The sequence below is a fragment of the Gymnodraco acuticeps genome, unplaced genomic scaffold, assembly GCF_902827175.1.
Source record: "Gymnodraco acuticeps unplaced genomic scaffold, fGymAcu1.1, whole genome shotgun sequence".
Classification (NCBI taxonomy): domain Eukaryota; kingdom Metazoa; phylum Chordata; class Actinopteri; order Perciformes; family Bathydraconidae; genus Gymnodraco; species Gymnodraco acuticeps.
In genome coordinates, this window is record NW_022990590.1 from 3,175,471 (window position 1) to 3,197,536 (window position 22,066).

The 22,066-nt window shown below is 40.7% G+C and overlaps 1 protein-coding gene across 1 annotated transcript in view; it reads right to left on the minus strand.

The window, feature by feature from the left end:
- Positions 1-20,013, minus strand: part of opn8b (opsin 8, group member b) — a 41,840-nt gene extending 21,827 nt beyond the window's left edge. Inside the window, 2 exon segments of the mRNA XM_034228704.1 lie at positions 12,503-12,793; positions 19,898-20,013. Coding sequence (XP_034084595.1) covers positions 12,503-12,793; positions 19,898-19,967 — 361 coding nt within the window. The 5' untranslated portion in view covers positions 19,968-20,013.
- Between the last annotated feature and the right edge of the window lie 2,053 nt (positions 20,014-22,066).

Below are 22,066 nucleotides of genomic sequence, written 5' to 3' on the forward strand. Positions count from 1 at the left end.
TGGCCCTGACCAATCACAGGTTGGCAGGGGCATCACGTGGGCCTCATCTGATTGGTCAATCCCTCCATTTTTTTTCACCAAGGGAAGCTAGATTCGGCTGGCCTCCTCTCGCAACAGTGAGTGCAATCTACTGTTTCACCATAACATCTAGAGGGGCGCTGTTTGTTTCACTCTTTGTAAAATACTCAATGAGAATGGGGGAGAGCCGGGCCGGCAGCAACACACAGCAAAGGAGAATTATCGAAACAAAACAAAGTGTTTGTATTTATTTATTTAAATTATAACTACAATCCGAAAAAACAGGGGAAGCCTGGCTTCCCTTGGCCTCCGGGAGAAAACGCCACTGTTCGTGCGTTGCATGGTTAGTCACTAGGCTTGTTCGAGACAAGCGAGACCTGCGCAATTTCGATCAACGTCTTGCTCGTGCGTTGCATGATGGTTAGTCATTTTGTCCGACTTGCTCTCGAGGCTCGCCTACATGAGACGTTGAAATCTCACGGGACAAAGACGCCCGCAGGCTTGAGAGCGAGTTTTACGTCGCCACTTCCATTCACATTTTTCATCATTGTTCCACAATATTTATCATCATTAATTTAATATCCATATATTTTATACTATACTTGCACTGCTTAGCGTTTTCATACTTTATATATCTTAGCATATTCATACACACTGTTCATACTGCTCTCAGGCTGCTGTGTACAGGGCCGCCCCTGGCCAACGTGGGGCCCCAAGCGACATTGTGAGATGAGGCCCCCCCCCAACCGACAGGAGTGAAAACATTTTTTTTGGAAACAAAGTAGGCTACTTTGCAAATATAATTCCTGTTCATTATTATTATCAACACAGTTACTTTTTTATACAGTGAGGTAAATGGTAAATGTGCATGTATGTCGTTCAGTATGCGTTTACCGGTGAATACGTCTGCATTTCCTGCCAAATACTAGACTCAAAACGATTAAAATATAATTAATGCAAATAAACTACTTCTACTAATAATAATAATCATAATCAATTCAATAATATAAATACTATATTATTTTATTATAATTTAGTTGTAATATAGTCAAGACAAAACATGCTTACATGCTCAAAAACTGATATTTCTTAAATCTGTATTCTAGTTCCCTCTGTCAGCAATGTATCAACAACTACACACACATTTCTATCAGTATTTCTCTGTGTTGTGGTTGACATGATGATGACTGTTAGGAGTTAAGGGGAGAGGTTGAGCGTCACCATGAAATGTGCAAATTGACATAAAAATGAATAAGAGGGGAACAAATGCTCCATGTTTTTTAAGCTGTAAACTTTAACTGTTATGTAAAGCAACTAGACAGACAGTGTATCACTCTTCCTCCTGTACATTAGCAGATAAAAGGCATAACATACTTGAATGAATGGTAAATAAAGAATGCTGGAAATAACTGCATCTCCATTAGCCTATATCAGGGGTGCCCAACCAGTCGATCGCGGGGAGATTCCCAGTCGATCGCGAGATGTGTCTAAAAATAGAACAACAATATTCGGTTTTATCGTTAATGTCCTATAACATAATCTTCCTGTGCCAGAATAATGCACTTGAACGCATCAAAGCTTTGTGATTGGCCGGCGTGAGCCCATGTGTCGGGGGCATGGCTGGTGGGCAGTGCACTAGTTCACTGACATTGTCCGTGTCAACCCTATGGTGTCAACAGGAGTGACAGTCTGCACACACACAAGACCGCAATTATGGCAGAAGCTAAAAAAGCCCAAAATATATAATTTTCACTCCGAGTGGGAGGATGATTATTTTTGTATCTATTCCAATTCAAAGTCCATCTGTCTCATCTGCAATGCGAGCGTAGCTTTCTCGAAGAAGGGTAATTTAGGAGCGGCATTTCAAAACAGTGCACAAACGCTACGAGACGGAATTCCCTCCTAATTCTGCCCTACGCTCCCAAAAGGGGAGGGGCCTGAAAGGACAGCTAAATGCACAGCAGTCCATTTTCACCAGGCCCAACAACAAGAGCAAGGCTGCTACCAGAGCATCTTATCGTGTCAGTCACGTTCTTGCGAAACACATGAAGTCTTTCAAAGACGGCGAAGTTGTGAAAGAAACATTCCTGGAGGCTGCTGACGTGCTTTTTGGGGACAGTAAAAATAACAGTAGCATTTCAACAGGTTTTTCATTTAATAAAAACTCAAGTTAGATACCGTTATTAATCAGCTGTAAGTTTGTGTTTGTTTGAACTTATTCATTATAATTATTGTACAAAATGGTAAGAATGCAAACTTAAATTGATTATAGTCTATTATCAATTCAGGTTAAGAAACTAGTGTTTCTTGCATCCTATTTTAAAGGCATTTCTTTTTATACTCTACTAAAATGCAACAAAAAAAGGGTTTGATTCTATTAATTTTTTTAGATAATCTTTTTTTATTGCACTTTGGCAGCAGATTCCTGTGTAGCTTCATATCTGAGTTGTCTTATTAGTAAGCCTAATTTATACTTTTGTAGCAACACTATTTTTATATAATGACAAAGAAAGGGTTCAGAGTATTTTCTTTTTGTCCTGTGTCATATGTGGCAGCAGTGTTCAATGTTTCTTGAAAACATTACCCACTGTAGTATGTGACGTGTGAATAAACTCCAACTCTGTATCAACAACACTGTTGTGTAACTTCAGTTAAATACTTGTATGTGTGTAGATTAGAAAGAGGTAAGATAAAGGATCTGCAGTATTTTATGAAGTATTAATCGTACAAACGTCAGTTTTATACAAATAGAAGTGTGTATTTACCTGGTAGTAGGCTGTCAGTAATGGCTACGCCTCTCTATTTGGACTGGTAGATCTCGGCAGACTGGCAACTTTAAAAGTAGCTCTCGATTCAAAAAAGGTTGGGCACCCCTGGCCTATATGCTGCAGAGACTGCCTTCTTCATGTCGTGAATTGCAGCTGATGTTTTAATATGGCAATTGGCAATTTGACTTATACAACATTAGCAAGTTGTACATTTGACTCATACAACAACCCACTTTCGAGTGATGCTCTAGTTTCTTCATGTTTTAGTTGTTTTCCCTCTTGCTTGCTCCAGACTGAAACTGTCTTTTCACCGACATCTCTTCACCTGCACTAGTGGCCGTATCAAAGCCGTGATTGGTCAGATGTCGATTCATTGCAACGGTGTCGGGTTACAGACGTGCTCCCCTTGTCACCTCTCACTCTCGCGGGGGGGCGGAGAACTGCGCACAGTAGCTGAGGCCCTCTGGGCGGGGCCCCCTGCGCAAGGCGGGGCCCCCTGCGCAAGGCGGGGCCCCCTGCGCAAGGCGGGGCCCCATGCAGCGTGATTGGCCTGTAGGGAGGGGCGGCCCTGGCTGTGTATATATAGTGTATTCATACCCCTCACTGTTTATTCATCATTCAATTAATTCTATATTTTATTCTGTAGATTGTGTACATTACTTTTCACTTTACTGCTTGTTGCACCTGGTTAGAAGCTAAACTGCATTTCGTTGTCTCAGTACCTGTAATATGTGCAATAACAATAAAGTTGAATCTAATCTGGAGCAGGAACAAATGTATTTACTTAGATCTGACATTAACGATTAAACACATGTGTGCATTCTTTATAAATGCAAACCGAGTCAAGCCGACTCCGGAGGTGGCGGTATGCACCTTAAAGTTGTTTGCAATCCGCCAAAAAACCGAGAGAAGAAGAAGAAGACGAAGCCGACTCCGAGCATGGACTCTGAGCTGTCCGACTTCAGGCGAGCTTTTTGAGACCTCCCCCGGCTGCGATCGGCTATTCTCGTCTACTTTCGAGGCGATCCGCAACGCGTCTCAAACAAGCCTATTTTGTCCGACTTGCTCTGGAGGCCCGCCTACATGAGACTTTGAAATCTCGCGGGACAAAGACGCCCGCAGCCTTGAGAGCGAGGCGCGGCGGCGCAGTAGGCTTGTTTGAGACGCGTTGCGGCTCGCCTCGAAAGTAGACGAGAATAGCCGATCGCAGCCGGGGGAGGTCTCAAAAAGCTCGCCTGAAGTCGGACAGCTCGCAGTCGGCTTCGTCTTCTTCTTCTTCTTCTTCTTCTCTCCGTTTTTTGGCGGATTGCAAACAACTTTGAGGTGCATACCGCCACCTCCGGAGTCGGCTTGACTCGGTTTGCATTTATAAAGAATGCACACATGTGTTTAATCGTTAATGTCAGATATGTACTAAGTAAATACATTTGTTCCTGCTCAAGATTAGATTCAACTTTATTGTTATTGCACTTATTACAGGTACTGAGACAACGAAATACAGTTTAGCTTCTAACCAGCTGCAACAAGCAGTAAAGTGAAAAGTAATGTACACAATCTACAGAATAACATATAGAATGAATTGAATGATGATTAAACAGTGAGGGGTATGAATACACTAGATATCAGCCTGTAAGCAGTATGAACAGTGTGTATGAATATGCTAAGATATATAAAGTATGAAAACGGTAAGCAGTGCAAGTATAGTATAACATATATAGATATTAATTTCATGATGATAAACATTGGAACAATGTGGAACAATGATGAAAAATGGGAATGGATGTGGCGACGTAAAACGGACACAAAACAACAACAAACTTTTGCCAGCCAATTGGAGAGTTTCATCAGCAGCACGTTATAAAAACCACCAATGAGCGCTCAGCTCGAGATACCAGCGAGCCGTTTCCCATCAAGCATTTCGCTTCCGCAGCCCGTGGAGAGCAACTGCGCCAACTCGCCTCGCCTCGCTCTCAAGGCTGCGGGCGTCTTTGTCCCGCGAAATGTCAAAGTCTCATGTGGGCGGGCCTCCAGAGCAAGTCGGACAAAATGACTAACCATCATGCAACGCACTAGCAAGACGTTGATCGCAACTGCGCAGGTCTGCGCAGGTCTTGCTTGTCTCAAACAAGCCTAGTTCCTCTCCACGGGCTGCGGAAGTGAAATGCTTGATGGGAAACGACTCGCTGGTATCTCGAGCTGAGCGCTCATTGGTGGTTTTTACCACGTTCTGCTGATGAAACTCTCCAATTGGCTGGCAAAAGTTTGTTGTTGTTTTGTGTCCGTTTTACGTCGCCACATCCATTCCCATTTTTCATCATTGTTCCACATTGTTCCAATGTTTATCATCATGAAATTAATATCTATATATGTTATACTATACTTGCACTGCTTACCGTTTTCATACTTTATATATCTTAGCATATTCATACACACTGTTCATACTGCTTACAGGCTGATATCTAGTGTATTCATACCCCTCACTGTTTAATCATCATTCAATTCATTCTATATGTTATTCTGTAGATTGTGTACATTACTTTTCACTTTACTGCTTGTTGCACCTGGTTAGAAGCTAAACTGTATTTCGTTGTCTCAGTACCTGTAATAAGTGCAATAACAATAAAGTTGAATCTAATCTTGAGCAGGAACAAATGTATTTACTTAGTACATATCTGACATTAACGATTAAACACATGTGTGCATTCTTTATAAATGCAAACCGAGTCAAGCCGACTCCGGAGGTGGCGGTATGCACCTCAAAGTTGTTTGCAATCCGCCAAAAAACGGAGAGAAGAAGAAGAAGAAGAAGAAGACGAAGCCGACTCCGAGCTGTCCGACTTCAGGCGAGCTTTTTGAGACCTCCCCCGGCTGCGATCGGCTATTCTCGTCTACTTTCGAGGCGAGCCGCAACGCGTCTCAAACAAGCCTACTGCGCCGCCGCGCCTCGCTCTCAAGGCTGCGGGCGTCTTTGTCCCGCGAGATTTCAAAGTCTCATGTAGGCGGGCCTCCAGAGCAAGTCGGACAAAATAGGCTTGTTTGAGACGCGTTGCGGCTCGCCTCGAAAGTAGACGAGAATAGCCGATCGCAGCCGGGGGAGGTCTCAAAAAGCTCGCCTGAAGTCGGACAGCTCAGAGTCCATGCTCGGAGTCGGCTTCGTCTTCTTCTTCTTCTCTCGGTTTTTTGGCAGATTGCAAACAACTTTAAGGTGCATACCGCCACCTCCGGAGTCGGCTTGACTCGGTTTGCATTTATAAAGAATGCACACATGTGTTTAATCGTTAATGTCAGATCTAAGTAAATACATTTGTTCCTGCTCCAGATTAGATTCAACTTTATTGTTATTGCACATATTACAGGTACTGAGACAACGAAATGCAGTTTAGCTTCTAACCAGGTGCAACAAGCAGTAAAGTGAAAAGTAATGTACACAATCTACAGAATAAAATATAGAATGAATTGAATGATGAATAAACAGTGAGGGGTATGAATACACTATATATACACAGCCAGGGCCGCCCCTCCCTACAGGCCAATCACGCTGCATGGGGCCCCGCCTTGCGCAGGGGGCCCCGCCTTGCCCAGAGGGCCTCAGCTACTGTGCGCAGTTCTCCGTCCCCCCCGCGAGAGTGAGAGGTGACAAGGGGAGCATGTCTGTAACCCGACACCGTTGCAATGAATCGACATCTGACCAATCACGGCTTTGATACGGCCACTAGTGCAGGTGAAGAGATGTCGGTGAAAAGACAGTTTCAGTCTGGAGCAAGCAAGAGGATGAAACTCTCCAATTGGCTCGGCAAAAGTTTGTTGTTGTTTTGTGTCAGTTTTACGTCGCCACATCCATTCCCATTTTTCATCATTGTTCCACAATATTTATCATCATTAAATTAATATCTATATATTTTATACTATACTTGCACTGCTTACCGTTTTCATACTTTATATATCTTAGCATATTCATACACACTGTTCATACTGCTCTCAGGCTGCTGTGTATATCTAGTGTATTCATACCCCTCACTGTTTATTCATCATTCAATTCATTATATATTTTATTCTGTAGATTGTGTACATTACTTTTCACTACTGCTTTTTGCACTCCTGGTTAGAAGCTAAACTGCATTTCGTTGTCTCAGTACCTGTAATATGTGCAATAACAATAAAGTTGAATCTAATCTTGAGCAGGAATAAATGTATTTACTTAGTACATATCTGACATTAACGATTAAACACATGTGTGTCACCGAGTCAAGCCGACTCCGGAGGTGGCGGTATGCACCTTCAAGTTGTTTGCAATCCGCCAAAAAACCGAGAGAAGAAGAAGACGAAGCCGACTCCGAGCTGTCCGACTTCAGGCGAGCTTTTTTAGACCTCCCCCGGCTGCGATCGGCTACTCTCGTCTACTTTCGAGGCGAGCCGCAACGCGTCTCAAACAAGTCTATTACCAGTAGAAATACATTGCTTTTAAAATCGTGCTGTGCAACACGAAAAAAAGGGGGAAATCGTGAACACGAATCAATAGATTAAAAATCGTGTTGGTGAACACGAAATGCCATGAGACTGTGTTGGACAGACAGGTCTCAGTTGGTTTGGTGTCCTCTGCTTACTTTTAATACTTGTAAATAAAACTTTTGGCCCGTAATTTATTTCCCTCATTGTAGCGACCAGAGAGAGGGGGGAGGGGGGGGGGGGATATATCTCTGATAGTGTTACGTTATTATGAGAGTGCTCTGTTTGATTCTGAAATTGTATATATTTATATAAATATATACATATATATGTGTGTGTGTATGTCCGCATCTGTAGCCTGTTATTGTATCATTATACCGCACTGTCAATGAATTAAAAGTAATAAATATAAGTCGTCATGAACACATCTGTCCATCAGACAGAGGCTGCTGTGCCTCCTGTCATCATTAATGGACGTCTCTTTAAAATGACCGCTCAGAGGAGAGGAGTTCTCATTTCTCTAACTGCCTGCTGCTTCCCCTCCTCTCTCCTCGGCTCCCCTCCTCGGCTCCTCCGCTCGCATCTCCTGTGGGCGGGACTAAGTCTCGAGGATAGGAGTCGAGGATAGGAGTCGAGGAGGGGAGTTAGAGAAATGAGAAAGGGCCTTACTCTGGCATCTTGTGGCAACTCCCGTTCAGCAGCGGCAGATGCCTCGGCAAGTTGTGGCATCTGTGGCATATGCCGGAAGTACTTGCCACAGATGCCACGGAGTAGTGGCCTCTGTGGCAGATGCCGGAAGTACTTGCCACTGCCTGCAAATGCCACACAATGAGCCAGGCCCTACTGCATTTTCTCCGTGAAAGTAGCGACAGACAGCGGAGCTGAGGTCCGCTTCAAGGACGGTGATGATTGGCTGATTCATCAAAATGGTACCAAGTTTAAAATGGATGTGTATGATAGGCTATATTACCTTAGCACAGTAGAGGATGAAAATACTGATGATGTTTGTAATGGTTGTCATGACATCCAGACATGGCATAGAATACTTGGTCATTGTAATTTTGAGGATGTGTCTAAACTAGAGAAAGTGGTTAAAGGTATGTCGATCAAAGGGAAACATGACATGTCTAACCATAACTGTGAAATATGTATGCAGGGAACATTTACTCAAAGCAGAAACAGCCAGACAGATCGCTAAGACAGTACTAGAGCTAGTACATACAGACCTATGCGGTCCAATAGAACCAGCAGATAAAGACGGGTACAGATATGCAATAGCATTTACGGATGATTATAGTGGGATGATTTTTCCCTACTTTATCAAAGCAAAGAGTGATACAGCAAAAGCTACTGAAAAATTCATTGCGGATACTGCTCCATATGGACACATTAAGTGCATAAGATCTGACAACGGTACTGAATTTACTGGGCATGAGTTTCAAACTTTACTTAGGACGAAAGGGATAAGGCACGAGACAAGTGCCCCCTACTCACCTCACCAGAACAGTACTGCCGAGAGAGGTTGGAGGACCTTATTTGAGATGTCACGATGCATGCTATTAGAGAGTAACCTCCCAAAGCAGTTATGGACATATGCTGTACAGACAGCAGCACAGATGCGTAACAGGTGTTACTGTAAGCGTCTAGAGCAGACACCATACCGTGTTTTTACTGGCAAAACACCCAACTTGTCCAGCATGAAAATATTTGGCTCTGAATGCTACGGGTATAAGCAGGATAAGAAGAAGCTAGATTCTAGATGTGCAAAGGGTATTTTTGTAGGATACGACAAATATAGCCCAGCATTCCAAGTATTCTTTCCTTAGACAGGGAAAGTCCTGAAACATAGGCTGGTAAAATGTATCACAAAGAGTAGTGTAGATAGTCAGACTCAGACAAATTATAATATGGATTTTGACACTTATGGAGAAACTATTCCCACAACACCAGCAGGGACAAAAATGGTGAACCAGAATCAGAGAGAGCCTAATGTGGGTGTACAGTCCTATAGTGAGGAGAATATTGAGGCTAGTCAGATCCAGACAGATGGTACTCAAAGAGAACAGGGAGAGAGTGCACAATGCTATCCCACTAGACAAAGAAACGCTCCAGAATATTTAATGGAGTATCAGTGTAAGGCTGATTGTAATGATGAAGGTGAAAATGTAGATTATTTCTACAGAGTTGCTTGTGATGTACCCAAAACATACATGCAGGCTGTAGGCTCTAAGAAATCAAAAATGTGCGCTGATGCAATGAAAGAGGAGATAAACTCTAACAGAGAATGAGACCTTCAGTCTGACCACACTGCCAAAGGGCAAGCAAGCAGTGGGAGGTCGTTGGGTATATGCAGTAAAGGAAAGCCCATGATGGATCTGAGATTTTTAAAGCCAGATATGTAGCTAAAGGCTATAGTCAAGTAGGGAATTGATTACAAGGAAACTTTTTCACCGACAGCAAATATGACTTCTACATTGTACATTGATGCAAGTGGCTATACAGGAGGATCTTATCCTACACCAAATGGATGTGAAGACAGCTTATCTCCATGCACCAATAGACTGAGAGTTATATATGGAACAGCCCAAAGGTTTTAAGGCAAAATCCAAAACAGGGGAACACTTAGTGTGCAAACTTAACAAGTCATAGTATGGTTTAAAGCAATCCGGGCGAAACTGGAACAAGTTACTGCATGATCATCTTACAGAGAATGGGTTTGTGCAAAAATGATGCTGATCATTGTGTATACAGAAAAGAGTCTGAGAAAGAAAGAGTTATTCTGTTGATATGGGTAGATGACCTATTTATAGCGGCCGATAACAACGGCTCACTCAGTGATGTCAAAGAGATGTTGAAGAGGAAGTTTAAAATGAAAGATTTGGGTGAACTTAAACACTTCCTAGGTGTCGACTTTACACAGAGTGAGGGGGAGATCAAAATGAGCCAAAAGAGACACATAGCAAAGATGCTAGTGAGGTTTGGCATGTCAGAGTGCAAACCAAGGTCAACTCCATGTGAGCTAAAGTTACATTTTGACACTGAGGGTGAAGTTATCGATTCAACAGGATACAGAGAGATAGTAGGTAGCTTGATATACATTATGACATGTACTAGACCAGATCTGAGCAAAACAACTGTTGAGGTATCTAAAGGGTACAATAGACCAAGAGCTACATTACAAGAAAAGTGAGGAAAGCCTAAAGCTTGAGGGATACAGTGATGCTGATTGGGCAGCCGATCAAAATGAGGAGAAGCACAACTGGATATTGTTTCAGCTTAACTGAAAATGGTCCAGTTATATCCTGGAAAAGTAGGAAGCAGCCAACAGTGGCGATATCGACCTGTGAAGCCGAGTACATGGCATTAGCGGCTACTACTCAAGAGAGCATGTACCTTGTACAGTTATTAAAAGGGGTAGACCGTAATAGCCCACATGTACCAGTGAAGATATATGAGGACAACCAGGGAAAAAACCCTGTATCCAGACAAAGAAGCAAGCATGTAGACATCAAATACCATTTTGTACGATCTGCACATGCTGAGGGGAAGATATCTATTACATATTGTCCTACTGCAGATATGGTAGCTCATGTCCTAACCAAGCCGTTGACAAAGGCTACATTTGACAAGTTCAAAGGGTATTTGTTTGGAGAGTAATGTGAATTGCAGGTGTAAAAATTGAACACTGCTAGAAAGTTTTTGTTTATTTGGATTCTGTGTACCACGGTAGAGAGTTATCAACATGTCTTTGAGTGGGAGTGTTGAGCATATTTGTATAAGAACGAAGTCATGTTTCAGTTCATGTGTATGACATCATCAGAATGTGCCTGAAACGTGGTGATGCTAATGAGCATGCGCAGATGTAATAAACGGTCTGTACTCCAGGCCAAACTCAGTGCGATGTGGTCGTGTTTTTTCTGTCCGTTAGCATACTTACAAACTACTTTGGTTGACTGCAAACGTGGAGACTTCTGCTGAATATAATGTCTCACGCAACATGAACACAAACCAACAACACACAATTCTAAAATAATCATAGACTTAGACAGGACAAGAGTTAATTGTCTTAATAAGATTAAGGCAATTAAGTCTCATATTTGTGACCATATGACACAGGAACACATAAGTACATATCTGCATTTAGATATATGGAAATTCAGAAACGGATAAACAAAAACATGGGCGATGAGATCCGTTTCTGTATTGCTCTGTTAAGCGGATTACAATATGACATTAGAGAGTCAAATAAAAAACTACGTCCTTTCAAAGTTCTCTGTATCGAATATATAAAAAAATCATATTCTGATCTATTGTATTCTCTGATTGATCTCCTACATGGATTGGTAAACTGGAAAATATATGATTTTTTGCAACAGATGACTTACTAAAGTAGGTCTGCTTGATTTACGAACAACTCTAAGCCTGCAGCAAAATGGACGTGTTTTTACATGAAGACAGAATGTTTTATTTTATATTTACAGATATGAACAAATGCATGTAGATGTATTATGTATATATTTGTGTTGTACATATATTCGGAAATCTTTGCCGGCCGTTCTTGTCTTGGCTGTTTGTCCCTGTATTACTTGGTCTGGAAACTACAAACTAACATCAGATTCTGATCTATTGAAAAGCTTTTAGTATGTCTTCTACAATTTGGCTCTTTTTTCTATTGAATAGGACTATTCCACTTGACTACACCCACCTGGTACCTCTTGGGAGTCTAAACCTTTTCACAGTTAATTACTACATCTCTTGCGCTGTCAAACCAGTCTGTTTATCTCAGGATCACAGCCGCCATCGTGATTGTCGGTTTAAAAAAAGGTCTGCTGTCAATACAGTGTGTTCTGATACATTTTCAAGTGTCTGGGAACAAAGCTAACAAGATAACCTGACTAGATAGAAACTCAGTCAAGTACAGACACAGATGGTTACCATACTTCTCTGACAGGATGCTCCAACAATTTTCAAAATGTTATAAAAAAAGGAAATAGTAATTGAATGTAGAATTCTTTTTAGATAGCATCACCGCAAATGTAAAGTAGAAGCAGCCAATAGCCATCATGAATACAAAGTGGATTTGTTGTTTTTCCTATATAAAATAAAACCTTGGAGATTGACTGAAAATCCTTTAAAGGTAGTGCTAGAATCCCTCGCCGTGCAAAAAGTCACGCCTTGAACTAGAATGCTCTTGTCTCCTGGAGGATATAAAATAAGGTCTACAGGGGTTAGGTATTTCCAAGCAGTATTTCCAACCATGAATTACTCACTGGGTGACAGATTGAGGGACACAACGAAGCGCACTATTGCCATGATAGTCAGGTTCATTATGCTGGCGACACCGAAGAAAAACCCTGCCAGAGCGTAGTATAAACACAAAGCGTCTCCCCCGAGCCAGTGGTGGTTCCAGGCTGCCACCACAGAGAGAGGGTACATGGCAACAGCTGCTCCCAGGTCTGTCACGGCCAGATTCACACTCAGCAGCTCTGGTGGTTTCATCCTTGATGACCTCTTGACTGCCATGATGAGGATCAGCAGGTTTCCCACAATTGAGAGAACAGCTGAGAAAGAGAGGGGAGAACAAGAAGGATACAAAGTAGATTGAGTGAACAGTGATACTCTATTCAATTCACATAATGCACCCTTTACATGTAATCTTGTTTTCTTTGCTTTTAGGGTATTAGAATCTTGTTTTGCTGTCCCAATGGGCAACTCTAAAAAGTCACTTTAGCAGACACAAAATAACACAAAGCTTTTTTTTCAGTTACAAATCTGAAACACTGTTACATGCTTAGATAGAATGGATTTGAGAGGGTTTCTATTTTTAACCAGCACATAATATCATTATTGAGCCCTCAAGAGACAGACAGCGTAAATGCCAGGGGAATGCAGGTGACACATCTTGTTTAGGACAATTAAGGAGTGAGCCCCCCCGTTTGCTATCCATATCCGATATATACCTTAGGAATAGTTGGATAAAACATTTGCTTAGTATTAGCGAAAGTGCTTTTTTGGAGAGAGTTAGATGGGAATATTGAGGATGACAAAGCGACAGCCATCTGTAGTTGAGCTAAGCTTAGCGTGAAAACTCAAAGCAGGGGAACACAGCTCACCGGAGTCAATTCAGGGCAAGAAAATCCACCTGTCGCACCTCATTAGCTCACTTGCTAATGTGTATTTATTTTGTTTGTTTAAAAGATAAGTTGTGGTTGTAGGTTATGTGGTGGAATATTTATTGGCAGGTAGCAGTAACTTCAAGGAGCACGAAACAACCAAAGACTTCAGAAAGTCAATACGTCTATCCAAGAAATAGTCCTGACCTTAATCACCCTTAAAACTACAACTTGGTCTGATATTTAGCGGCCTTTAGAGGTGCCAGTATGCATTTTTTAGGTTAGTTGTTTCCTGTTGTCAAGTCTTGCTGCTATGCTAGTAGTCTCTTGGCTATAGCTTCAAATAGCTGAAGTGAAATCAGAACTTAGATAAGTAAGCAACTTCACTTAAAATTACACTGACATTTGTACAAAAAAATATAGCTAAAATAAAAAAATCCATTCAACATTTCTATTTTAAGCGGGCTTTAATAAGCACTATTTCCAGTAAGCTCTAGAGACAACTATGGTAAAACGTCCATGGGGTATTATGGGGTCGCAAAAGTTCAGACTCTGGGGTTGGAGTTTAAATAAAGCACAGATTATAGCTATAAAAAATGGCATTAGAAGAGAGTGATGGAATGAATCAAGTCAGGTCAAATTAATCTATTGAGCTGGATTCGATTAATGTTTCGAGCTCTTATTAAATTATTAAATGAACACATTGCTACATCTCCCATTCAATATGATGGCAATCTCTTGCCATCTCTTGCCATCTCTTGCCATCTCTTGCCATCTCTTGCCATCTTGCCATCTTACCCTCCAAGGTGATACTATCAGCAACAAAGGAAGCATATTATGATGGAAGAAAACCAGAATAAGGGGACGGGACTCAAAGCAAGGCTTCCGCAGAAAAGCTTTTATAAATGTAAGCAGAGGATTTTACCTTTATTGGGTTAGAATGTAAGACAGGCTCAATGTGATGCTTGGAAAGGGAAATTGGCAAATGTCTAATACATACTGTAGCTTTCACAGTAAGAGCCCTTCACCCTGTTAAACCACCCAGGAAAGTTACGGTTGCAGATTAGTAAAATGCCAGGTACGTCTTGTAATCCTCTGAAATCCATATATCACAACACACGTAGGACAAATGCAATTTATACAGTAAAACGGGAAGTGCAGACAATCCCTTGTCTAGTTGAGACGAGCCTCTGTCTCAAAAACGGTAGATAGTGTCAAGGGAATTCAATGCTGTTGGACTGTTCTTTATAATTGAAGGTATCCATCCATAATGTATTCAGCACAATCCTAGGCACAACACTGAACATCTGCTATTGTATTAGCCTTCTATGCTGGTTCATTTAAAGCTTGCAAGCTGTTCTAGCTTTTATACATTGTTTTGAATTAGGCATGATTTATAACACTGGTCATTATTATTCTTTTCAATCAAAAAGTTGACTTTTAAAGGTGTACATCATTTTTTTTCTATTTACCTTTCTCAATAATCAAACTGCGGTTTGGTAAAATCCTGAGTTTCTAAAGCCCATTTTTAAAAGATATTAAGAATTCTATATATTTTCTAGCACCGATTCATAGGCTTTATTCATTGGTGACTTCAACTATCAGATAATGTGGATGGTAGAAAATGACAAACTATATTTAGACTAATATATGGAATCTCTTAAGTGTTTGAACCGTCAATAGATCCTTTTCACTAAACTGGGCTTAAACAATAGATTCAAACATGTCTTAAATGTGAATGAAACACACTTGTTAAACCTTTAGCTGCATAGGTTGAGGCTCATCACTCCTTTTAGAGCCAGTGCTCACTCTCTGCTGCCTAGCTTGGAGGTGAGCAAGGTCAGCTATTGGTTTCGAGGAGTGATGAATAATTTCTCAACATCCTGAACCCTACTGCTCCGTCTTGTTCTCTAATCTTGCACTCATGCTGAAACGACCTTGTTAACTCTCCCAGGTGAAAGTGTACCATGGGATATACTTCTGCAGGTAGAGATTCACTCAGGGAGGTTGTAGGCTAACTATCATTGTGTTGTGTAATAGAAGCTTAGAATGAAGAACCAAGCAAATCTTGTCCAAACTGAATGTGTTTACTTTATATTCATTTAACAGTTTCCAACAAGAACGGTGGAAGACGGAAATGCACTCGATACTCGTATTCATTTCTATATCAAAACAGGAAGGAGCAAAAAGCAGGACACATACTTGCACTTCAAAAATAAAAGCATTTCCTTTTTTACCTTCAACATTTTACCCTTAACTTGTGTCAAGAAGCAAATACATGTTTTTACTGCCTTAAATAAAATAAGTTACTACACATTGCAACTATACCTTTAATATCATTAGCATCACTGAAGCTTAATTGAAAAATCTAATCATATCAGCATATTACATTACATGTAATTTGTTAGACGCTTTTATCCACAGCGATTTACATACATTCAGTACTGTGGACAATCCCCACAGGAGCAATTTGGGGTGAAGTGTCTTGCCCAGGGACACAACGACATGCTGACTGCAGTGGGGTTTGAACCTGTGACCTCCTGATTCGAAGTCAGTCAATTTCTCCTTACATTGATAACCTCGGCTTCGCCCTCACATCTTCCTTTAGTGGGACTATTAAACGCAAATCCCAGTGACCCAATCAACTTCCAGCTCGCTGATAATCACTTTCATGGAAGTGCTGCCTGGCCAATTGCTCGAAACCACTTACAAAAACACAAAATAATCAATGGTGACACCTCACTGCTTAAGGTTTACAAGGAAAGTGTCTTTCACAGTTCACTGGGGAGAAGAGGGATACAGAATTTGAACATCCTCCATTACATGCAGCGATAGAGATGAAGAATGTTTTGAAATTCCAAATCTGTGACGCTTCCTTTAAAATGTTGCATTAACCACCGATCCTCCGTTAAGGCTATGCATTTTTACTTCCTACCACATAGTTTTAGGTTCGCAGAACATTTGAACAAACATTAAGCATTTGTGACAGCGGGAGGCCGGCCACCCACAGAATCAGAAAGCAGAAGTAATTTAATGAATATATTATCCAACTTTAAGCATAATCATGAATGTTTACAGAGGGCAGAGAGTGTACAATAATGTGAGATTTTTAGGAATGGTCATCTGCTTGCAGGAATACTTATTTTTATATTTTTTTAAAAGATCAAAGAGTCAGTGTAGGGTGCTGTCTTCATTATAATCCTTAGGGCTCAATAATGGACTAATGGTACAACATTTACTGAAAAGGGATTACATGTGAGTGAAGGGAGCTGTGGGGGAGGGTAAAGAGTGAATACAAAGAAGAAAAAGGAATACACCTGGGAACCTGCCGTGAGCCAAAAGCAACAACATCTTTCTTTGACATTCAAAATGAATCAATACCAATCAATATGTTTTAAAACAACTATTATATGGCCAAAAATAAGTATCTTGTTGCAAACACTTTGTTGACAGATTCATTTTGCAGCTTTTGTTTGTTACTGAACACTCCAGCCGTGTATAATGGCCACATTAGGAGGGCAATATGCGTCTATGTGAGCTAGTTACCCCAAGATAAGTGTGAACGTGTATGTATCTTAATGACAAAATAGACGTGATGCATTATTCAAACACATTGCCAAAAGATCCCTATAACCCCCATCTCCTTCAGTGTCATGGCCCGAAATTAGCACCAGTGGGCTATAGTCAAACATATTTATTGATGTATTTAGTCATTAATTATGTATCTATTGACTCTGAGTAGCCGCCAGCCATGTCTTAACATGAATCAAATATCCACCCTAAGGCAGGCCAACCCTGTCTTCTTCCCATAACGAAAGTGCATTCTCAATCATGATCAGGGAGGAAACCTTTTGCTCCCAGATTATGGTCTGCGTTTTAAGTACGTCAAACAAAACAAAACAACTTGGTAAGGTTCAGTGAAAAGATCAAGGGTTTGTTTAATTAAATTGACTATGTGTGTAACATTAATCTAGTTACGAACATACATCAAATCAAGAAAACGTTTACTTTTGGTTCCTCACAGGATTCAATCAGTGGCCCCCTGGGTTAAAGGCCTGTGTTTGTTTGGCAAATCCATCATCTCCAATTTCCTCTACACACTAACTTTTGTATTTTTAAAATGCTGTTTCATTGAATGGGACTACATTTTAGGAAATAAGGATGGGCAGACAGGAATTTTTCACACTGGGACTCATTATTTTGCTTTAAGTAAGTCAGGGATGTAAACACTGTAAAATATTTAACCTGAGGGTCTGTATGAAAATGATGAGAGTAGAAAGGGCTCAGAAAAGGGTAGGGGGTGTTATTTTTCCTTCGGCCAAAGCGGGTTAGTCCAAATTGTGTGTGTAGCAGGGAAGCGTCTTGTATTTGTTTCTCATTCAATATATCTGTTAGAAGAATATAATGTATATTTTATTCCAGCTTAACAAATATTGTTTTTTTAATAAGAACAAAAAGGTGCTCTTTGCTTCATGAAGAGGACACTTCAGTAAAGTGTAGTCAAGTGGATAATTCCAAGAAAACATTAACATAACAAGTGACAGTTATTTGTGTACAGTCCATTTTTTTATTTCAAAGCAAGTGTTGAAGATAATTGGTATGTACACTGGCTGCTACATTCAGTGCCTGTGATGTGACTATTAGTTTCATCATAGTGCCAGACTTCTGTGCAATTTGTGCGAAGCATCTGAGAAGAGGCTTCCCACTTCCTAATGACCCAAAGAGGAGCAGTCGTGGCAGGCTAACATACCGCTCCAATTCCATGCTAATGAAAGACATCGGTGTTAGCCATTCATCCTGTGTTGGTAGCACGGTGTTGAAAGGCGACAGAATATGTCATTTATGTACCAGAAACAACACACATCCGTCCATATTTGAATGCCTGACTAACCTTTGGAGGTGGTTAATTAACGATGGGTGTTGTATATTTTTTAGTGTCTGGTTTCATATGATCATTTCAACTTGTAAGTGTCTTTGAATACTATGAAAAGCGCTCTATAAAAAAAAGTATTATTGTTATTATAACCCCATCTTACCCTTACCCCCACCTGCCACACCAAGAGTGCTTGAAGAGAACTCATCACAACAAGAAACAAATGATTACACATGTCTCAACATAAGTACCCATTATCCCAGGGCAAATTCCACAATGTATTATGTATGATATATGTACGTCATCTAGAGTCCCTTGCTGAAAATAAACTATATAATTTACAGCAACCTATTAAGCCAATAATTCTATAAAAAAACGATTTCCTTTCATGAGAAATGTGATAATCATACTAGAAAGACAGTTATTTGCAAAGCGCTAAGTGTGACATAACCAATGTGATGCAGGCCTCTGTGAATCGTAACCACCGCATAATGTCATTTACACAGCAATAAAACCCAGCAGGATATTTCTTACAACATAATAAAATATGTTCAACTTCAAAATGGCAAGGGTGTTAAGTTCACTGTCATATTACAAATATTTATATCATATTGTTATATGACAGGAGCTGAACTGCAGATGTGAATGTCAACGCTGTGCATTACAGGGAACAAATCACTTCACAGTGCAGAAGATTTTATTGCAGTGCCCCATTCACTGCAGGGTCAGCCTTCTGTTTGCTTTTTGGCCAATATACACTGCACTGTGTGTTTGTCCAAAGCGATTATCATCCATCTTTCATCACACTCTGTAAATCTGTTTATCTTCCTCTGGTTTTACAGTAGATTTACTGACTTATCATAAAGACAGACAAGGCTGGCTTTGCTGTCGTATATATAAAAATGGAAATGAATTTAAAATAGGAGCATATCCTGCAGGATTAAGTTAAAATATCTCACAGCATGCTGAAACCCCCTGCTGTGAATGGGCTGCCACCAATTTGTCTTCTTTATAGTCAAGGTAAATGGCTTTAATGTACCTTTCAATTTCACTAATTAACTCATAGCACTATATATAGATCCTGCCCGACACCATTTGAAAGGTTCTGTATCCTTTGAGGTTAAGGACTGCCCTATTACACAACGGACTCTTTTTGTCACTTTGAAGGACATTGCAGGACTTACAGGTTTTATCTGGAGGTATACTCTAACCTTAATCATCACCACCATATGTCTAACCAAAATACATAATTGAAGAGTAGGGTTTATAATTGAACGGGTACCATTGTTGGGGAACCTGTTGTGTGCAGACACAGCACGATGAAGAGAGAGCATACATTAATTAGATTTAAGCAACACAGTGGCTCTTATGTCACTTTTAAAACACTTGACATATAACTGTGTCTAAGTGTCGTATATACGTTTTAGATGAGTGAGAAAAAACAAAAATAGGAGAACCAGCCTTCAGAGTCAAATGTGCGTAAAATGGATTACGGAAAAGTGAATTTAGTGCTTTGCTATTCTGTTTTTGAAGTCTCCAAATCCTGTGGAAGAAATTAATCCAGTACAACAGTATTTTTCACTCACACTTAACTGAGCCATAGCAGGGATGCAGAGCCCTTGAGAGCTGTATAATCGTATTAAATCATTCATTCAAGCTTAAGTAGGTCTTTTAATTACCTATAACCAGCAGATAGCATCCTGTGAAGATGTCCAGCGCCGGTGAGAGCGTTGAGCTGTAGATATCCATTGCTTCTACAAAAATAATAGAAGTAAAACAGAGAATAAATGATCCGACTTCGTGATGGAGAAAGGTCAAAATGTGCCGCTGTCGATGCGTTCGGGTGTCAGATCCATCTATCCTTAAGTATGGAGCAGAGACGCAAGAGTGGGTCCTCGGGGCGCAGTGTCGCGCGCTGGTGTTCCCGGCTCCAACTGAAGTTTGTGGCATGCAAAAGGTGCTAGAGACATAAGCTACCATCAAGCGCCTCATGCACAGATGCTACATTTAGGGAAGCCTCGAGAGGAAATAAATGGTCATCCACATATTGTTATGGTTTCCTCTCCTGTGTTCATGATTAAAGCACAGCCGTAAGACAAATATGACACGTGTTGTCAGGTTAAAATTAAAAGTTATGGCAAGACAGATACCTAAGCTACTGACAGGTCAAACCCTTTAGACAATTTGTACCTGTTCTCTATGATATTAAATTATTGCTGATTGGACAATTTTAAAGGGATACTTGTTTTGCTCTATACATAACTTGACAATATAACTTGCTGACTCAAGCTAAATCCTTGATGTACTTTGTTTTTTAAAGTGATTGGAGAAATTAAATCTCACTTGAAAGAGAACACTAATGTTTTTAGTCCTATGAAAATGGGGTAGCTCAGCCTCTTGTGGCCGAAATCAGCCTGTCCTCCTACAAAAAACGACCATATAGGTCGATTGTTCAGCAGCTAAATACGACCCAGAGTCTCGTTTTAAAGTGTAGCACCTCTAGTGGTCGTGTAACAAACAACATGCTCCTGTCGATTGCAAACGCTCCGGAGGGTCGTTTATTCACAAATAACCCTCTCTGGAAAATCCTAAATTGTGGAATAGTTTGGCCATTAAAATGCTTTTTTATTAGATTTCTAGCGAGAAGTGTATATTGTACTTTTATAATCTACGTCCAGTGGATGTGTAGGATCTACAGTTTGATAGATATACGAAGATGATTTGAGGTCTCGCCAGGAGAACGTGTATATGGGGCAGCTTCCATGTAAAGTTAGCGTGGGTGAAAACAGTATTTCCGGTCTCAAAGTTTTTATAATAAAACCGGAAGTATTCCCCTCACTGTCAAATGATTACACAGTGATATCTCCATTACTCATCCACTAAAAAACATCAGTTTATCCTTGTTAATTACACAATATTGATTGGTTTAAATTGTGTACAATGCTTTTGTGTTTTTAACCTTCGATTCGGAGAAACAAATGGTTTTTTCGGAGTTTAGACACTAGAGAGTTTCCGAAGACACTACACTACCCAGAATCCCCAGCTATCGTTTGGGACTACAACATCCGCCTTGCTTTACAAACCCCGTGATTAGCCCTCAAGCTCTGTGATTGGATGTTGGAGTGGCAGTGCGACAAGGTTACAACGAGTGTCAAACAGCTCTGAAATGGAATGGAACCACGCCAGACTATCCAAAACTGGACTTGGACGGGTCCAGCTTGGACGGGTACCGTCTCTACTGGGAATTGTAGTTTTAAAAGACGTTTTCGTATTTCCCACAATTAGAAGTTGCCAGTATTAAACTGTATACATCCCTGGAGGTTTAGGGGATTCTTTCACACACAGTGACGTCACAGCTACCCACAATGCAACGCGCGCCATATATTTTTTTATAAAGACGCCATTTTTCTGGAGGTGCAAAAATCCTGGCGATGCTAATATAAACAGCTAGCTAATGTAGCCAGGCAGAGCGCACTAGTTTTTTTTTCTGAATTAACGACCGAAGAAATCGCTGCATGTCTTCGGATTACATCTCTGGACTTGAGGGGTGTGCTCTAGGTCGTTACCAGCGTAAACTAGAGCTGTGTGGGTTGTTGGATGTACAATGTATGGAATTACGACCCTCAAAAGTGGCCTTCGGTCGATTTTGGCATCTACGTCTATCTTCTGGAAACACCAGGTGAATACCCCACTTGTCACAATAATATTATCATGCCAATGCATATATGTGGTATTTTAGAGTTGACTATATTGATTAAGGCAATAGACTATGATATTCTGTATGCACCTCGTGTGAAATGGTTGATACCGGAAGTACGGTGTCGCCCTCGGCCCAAAACCCGTATGTG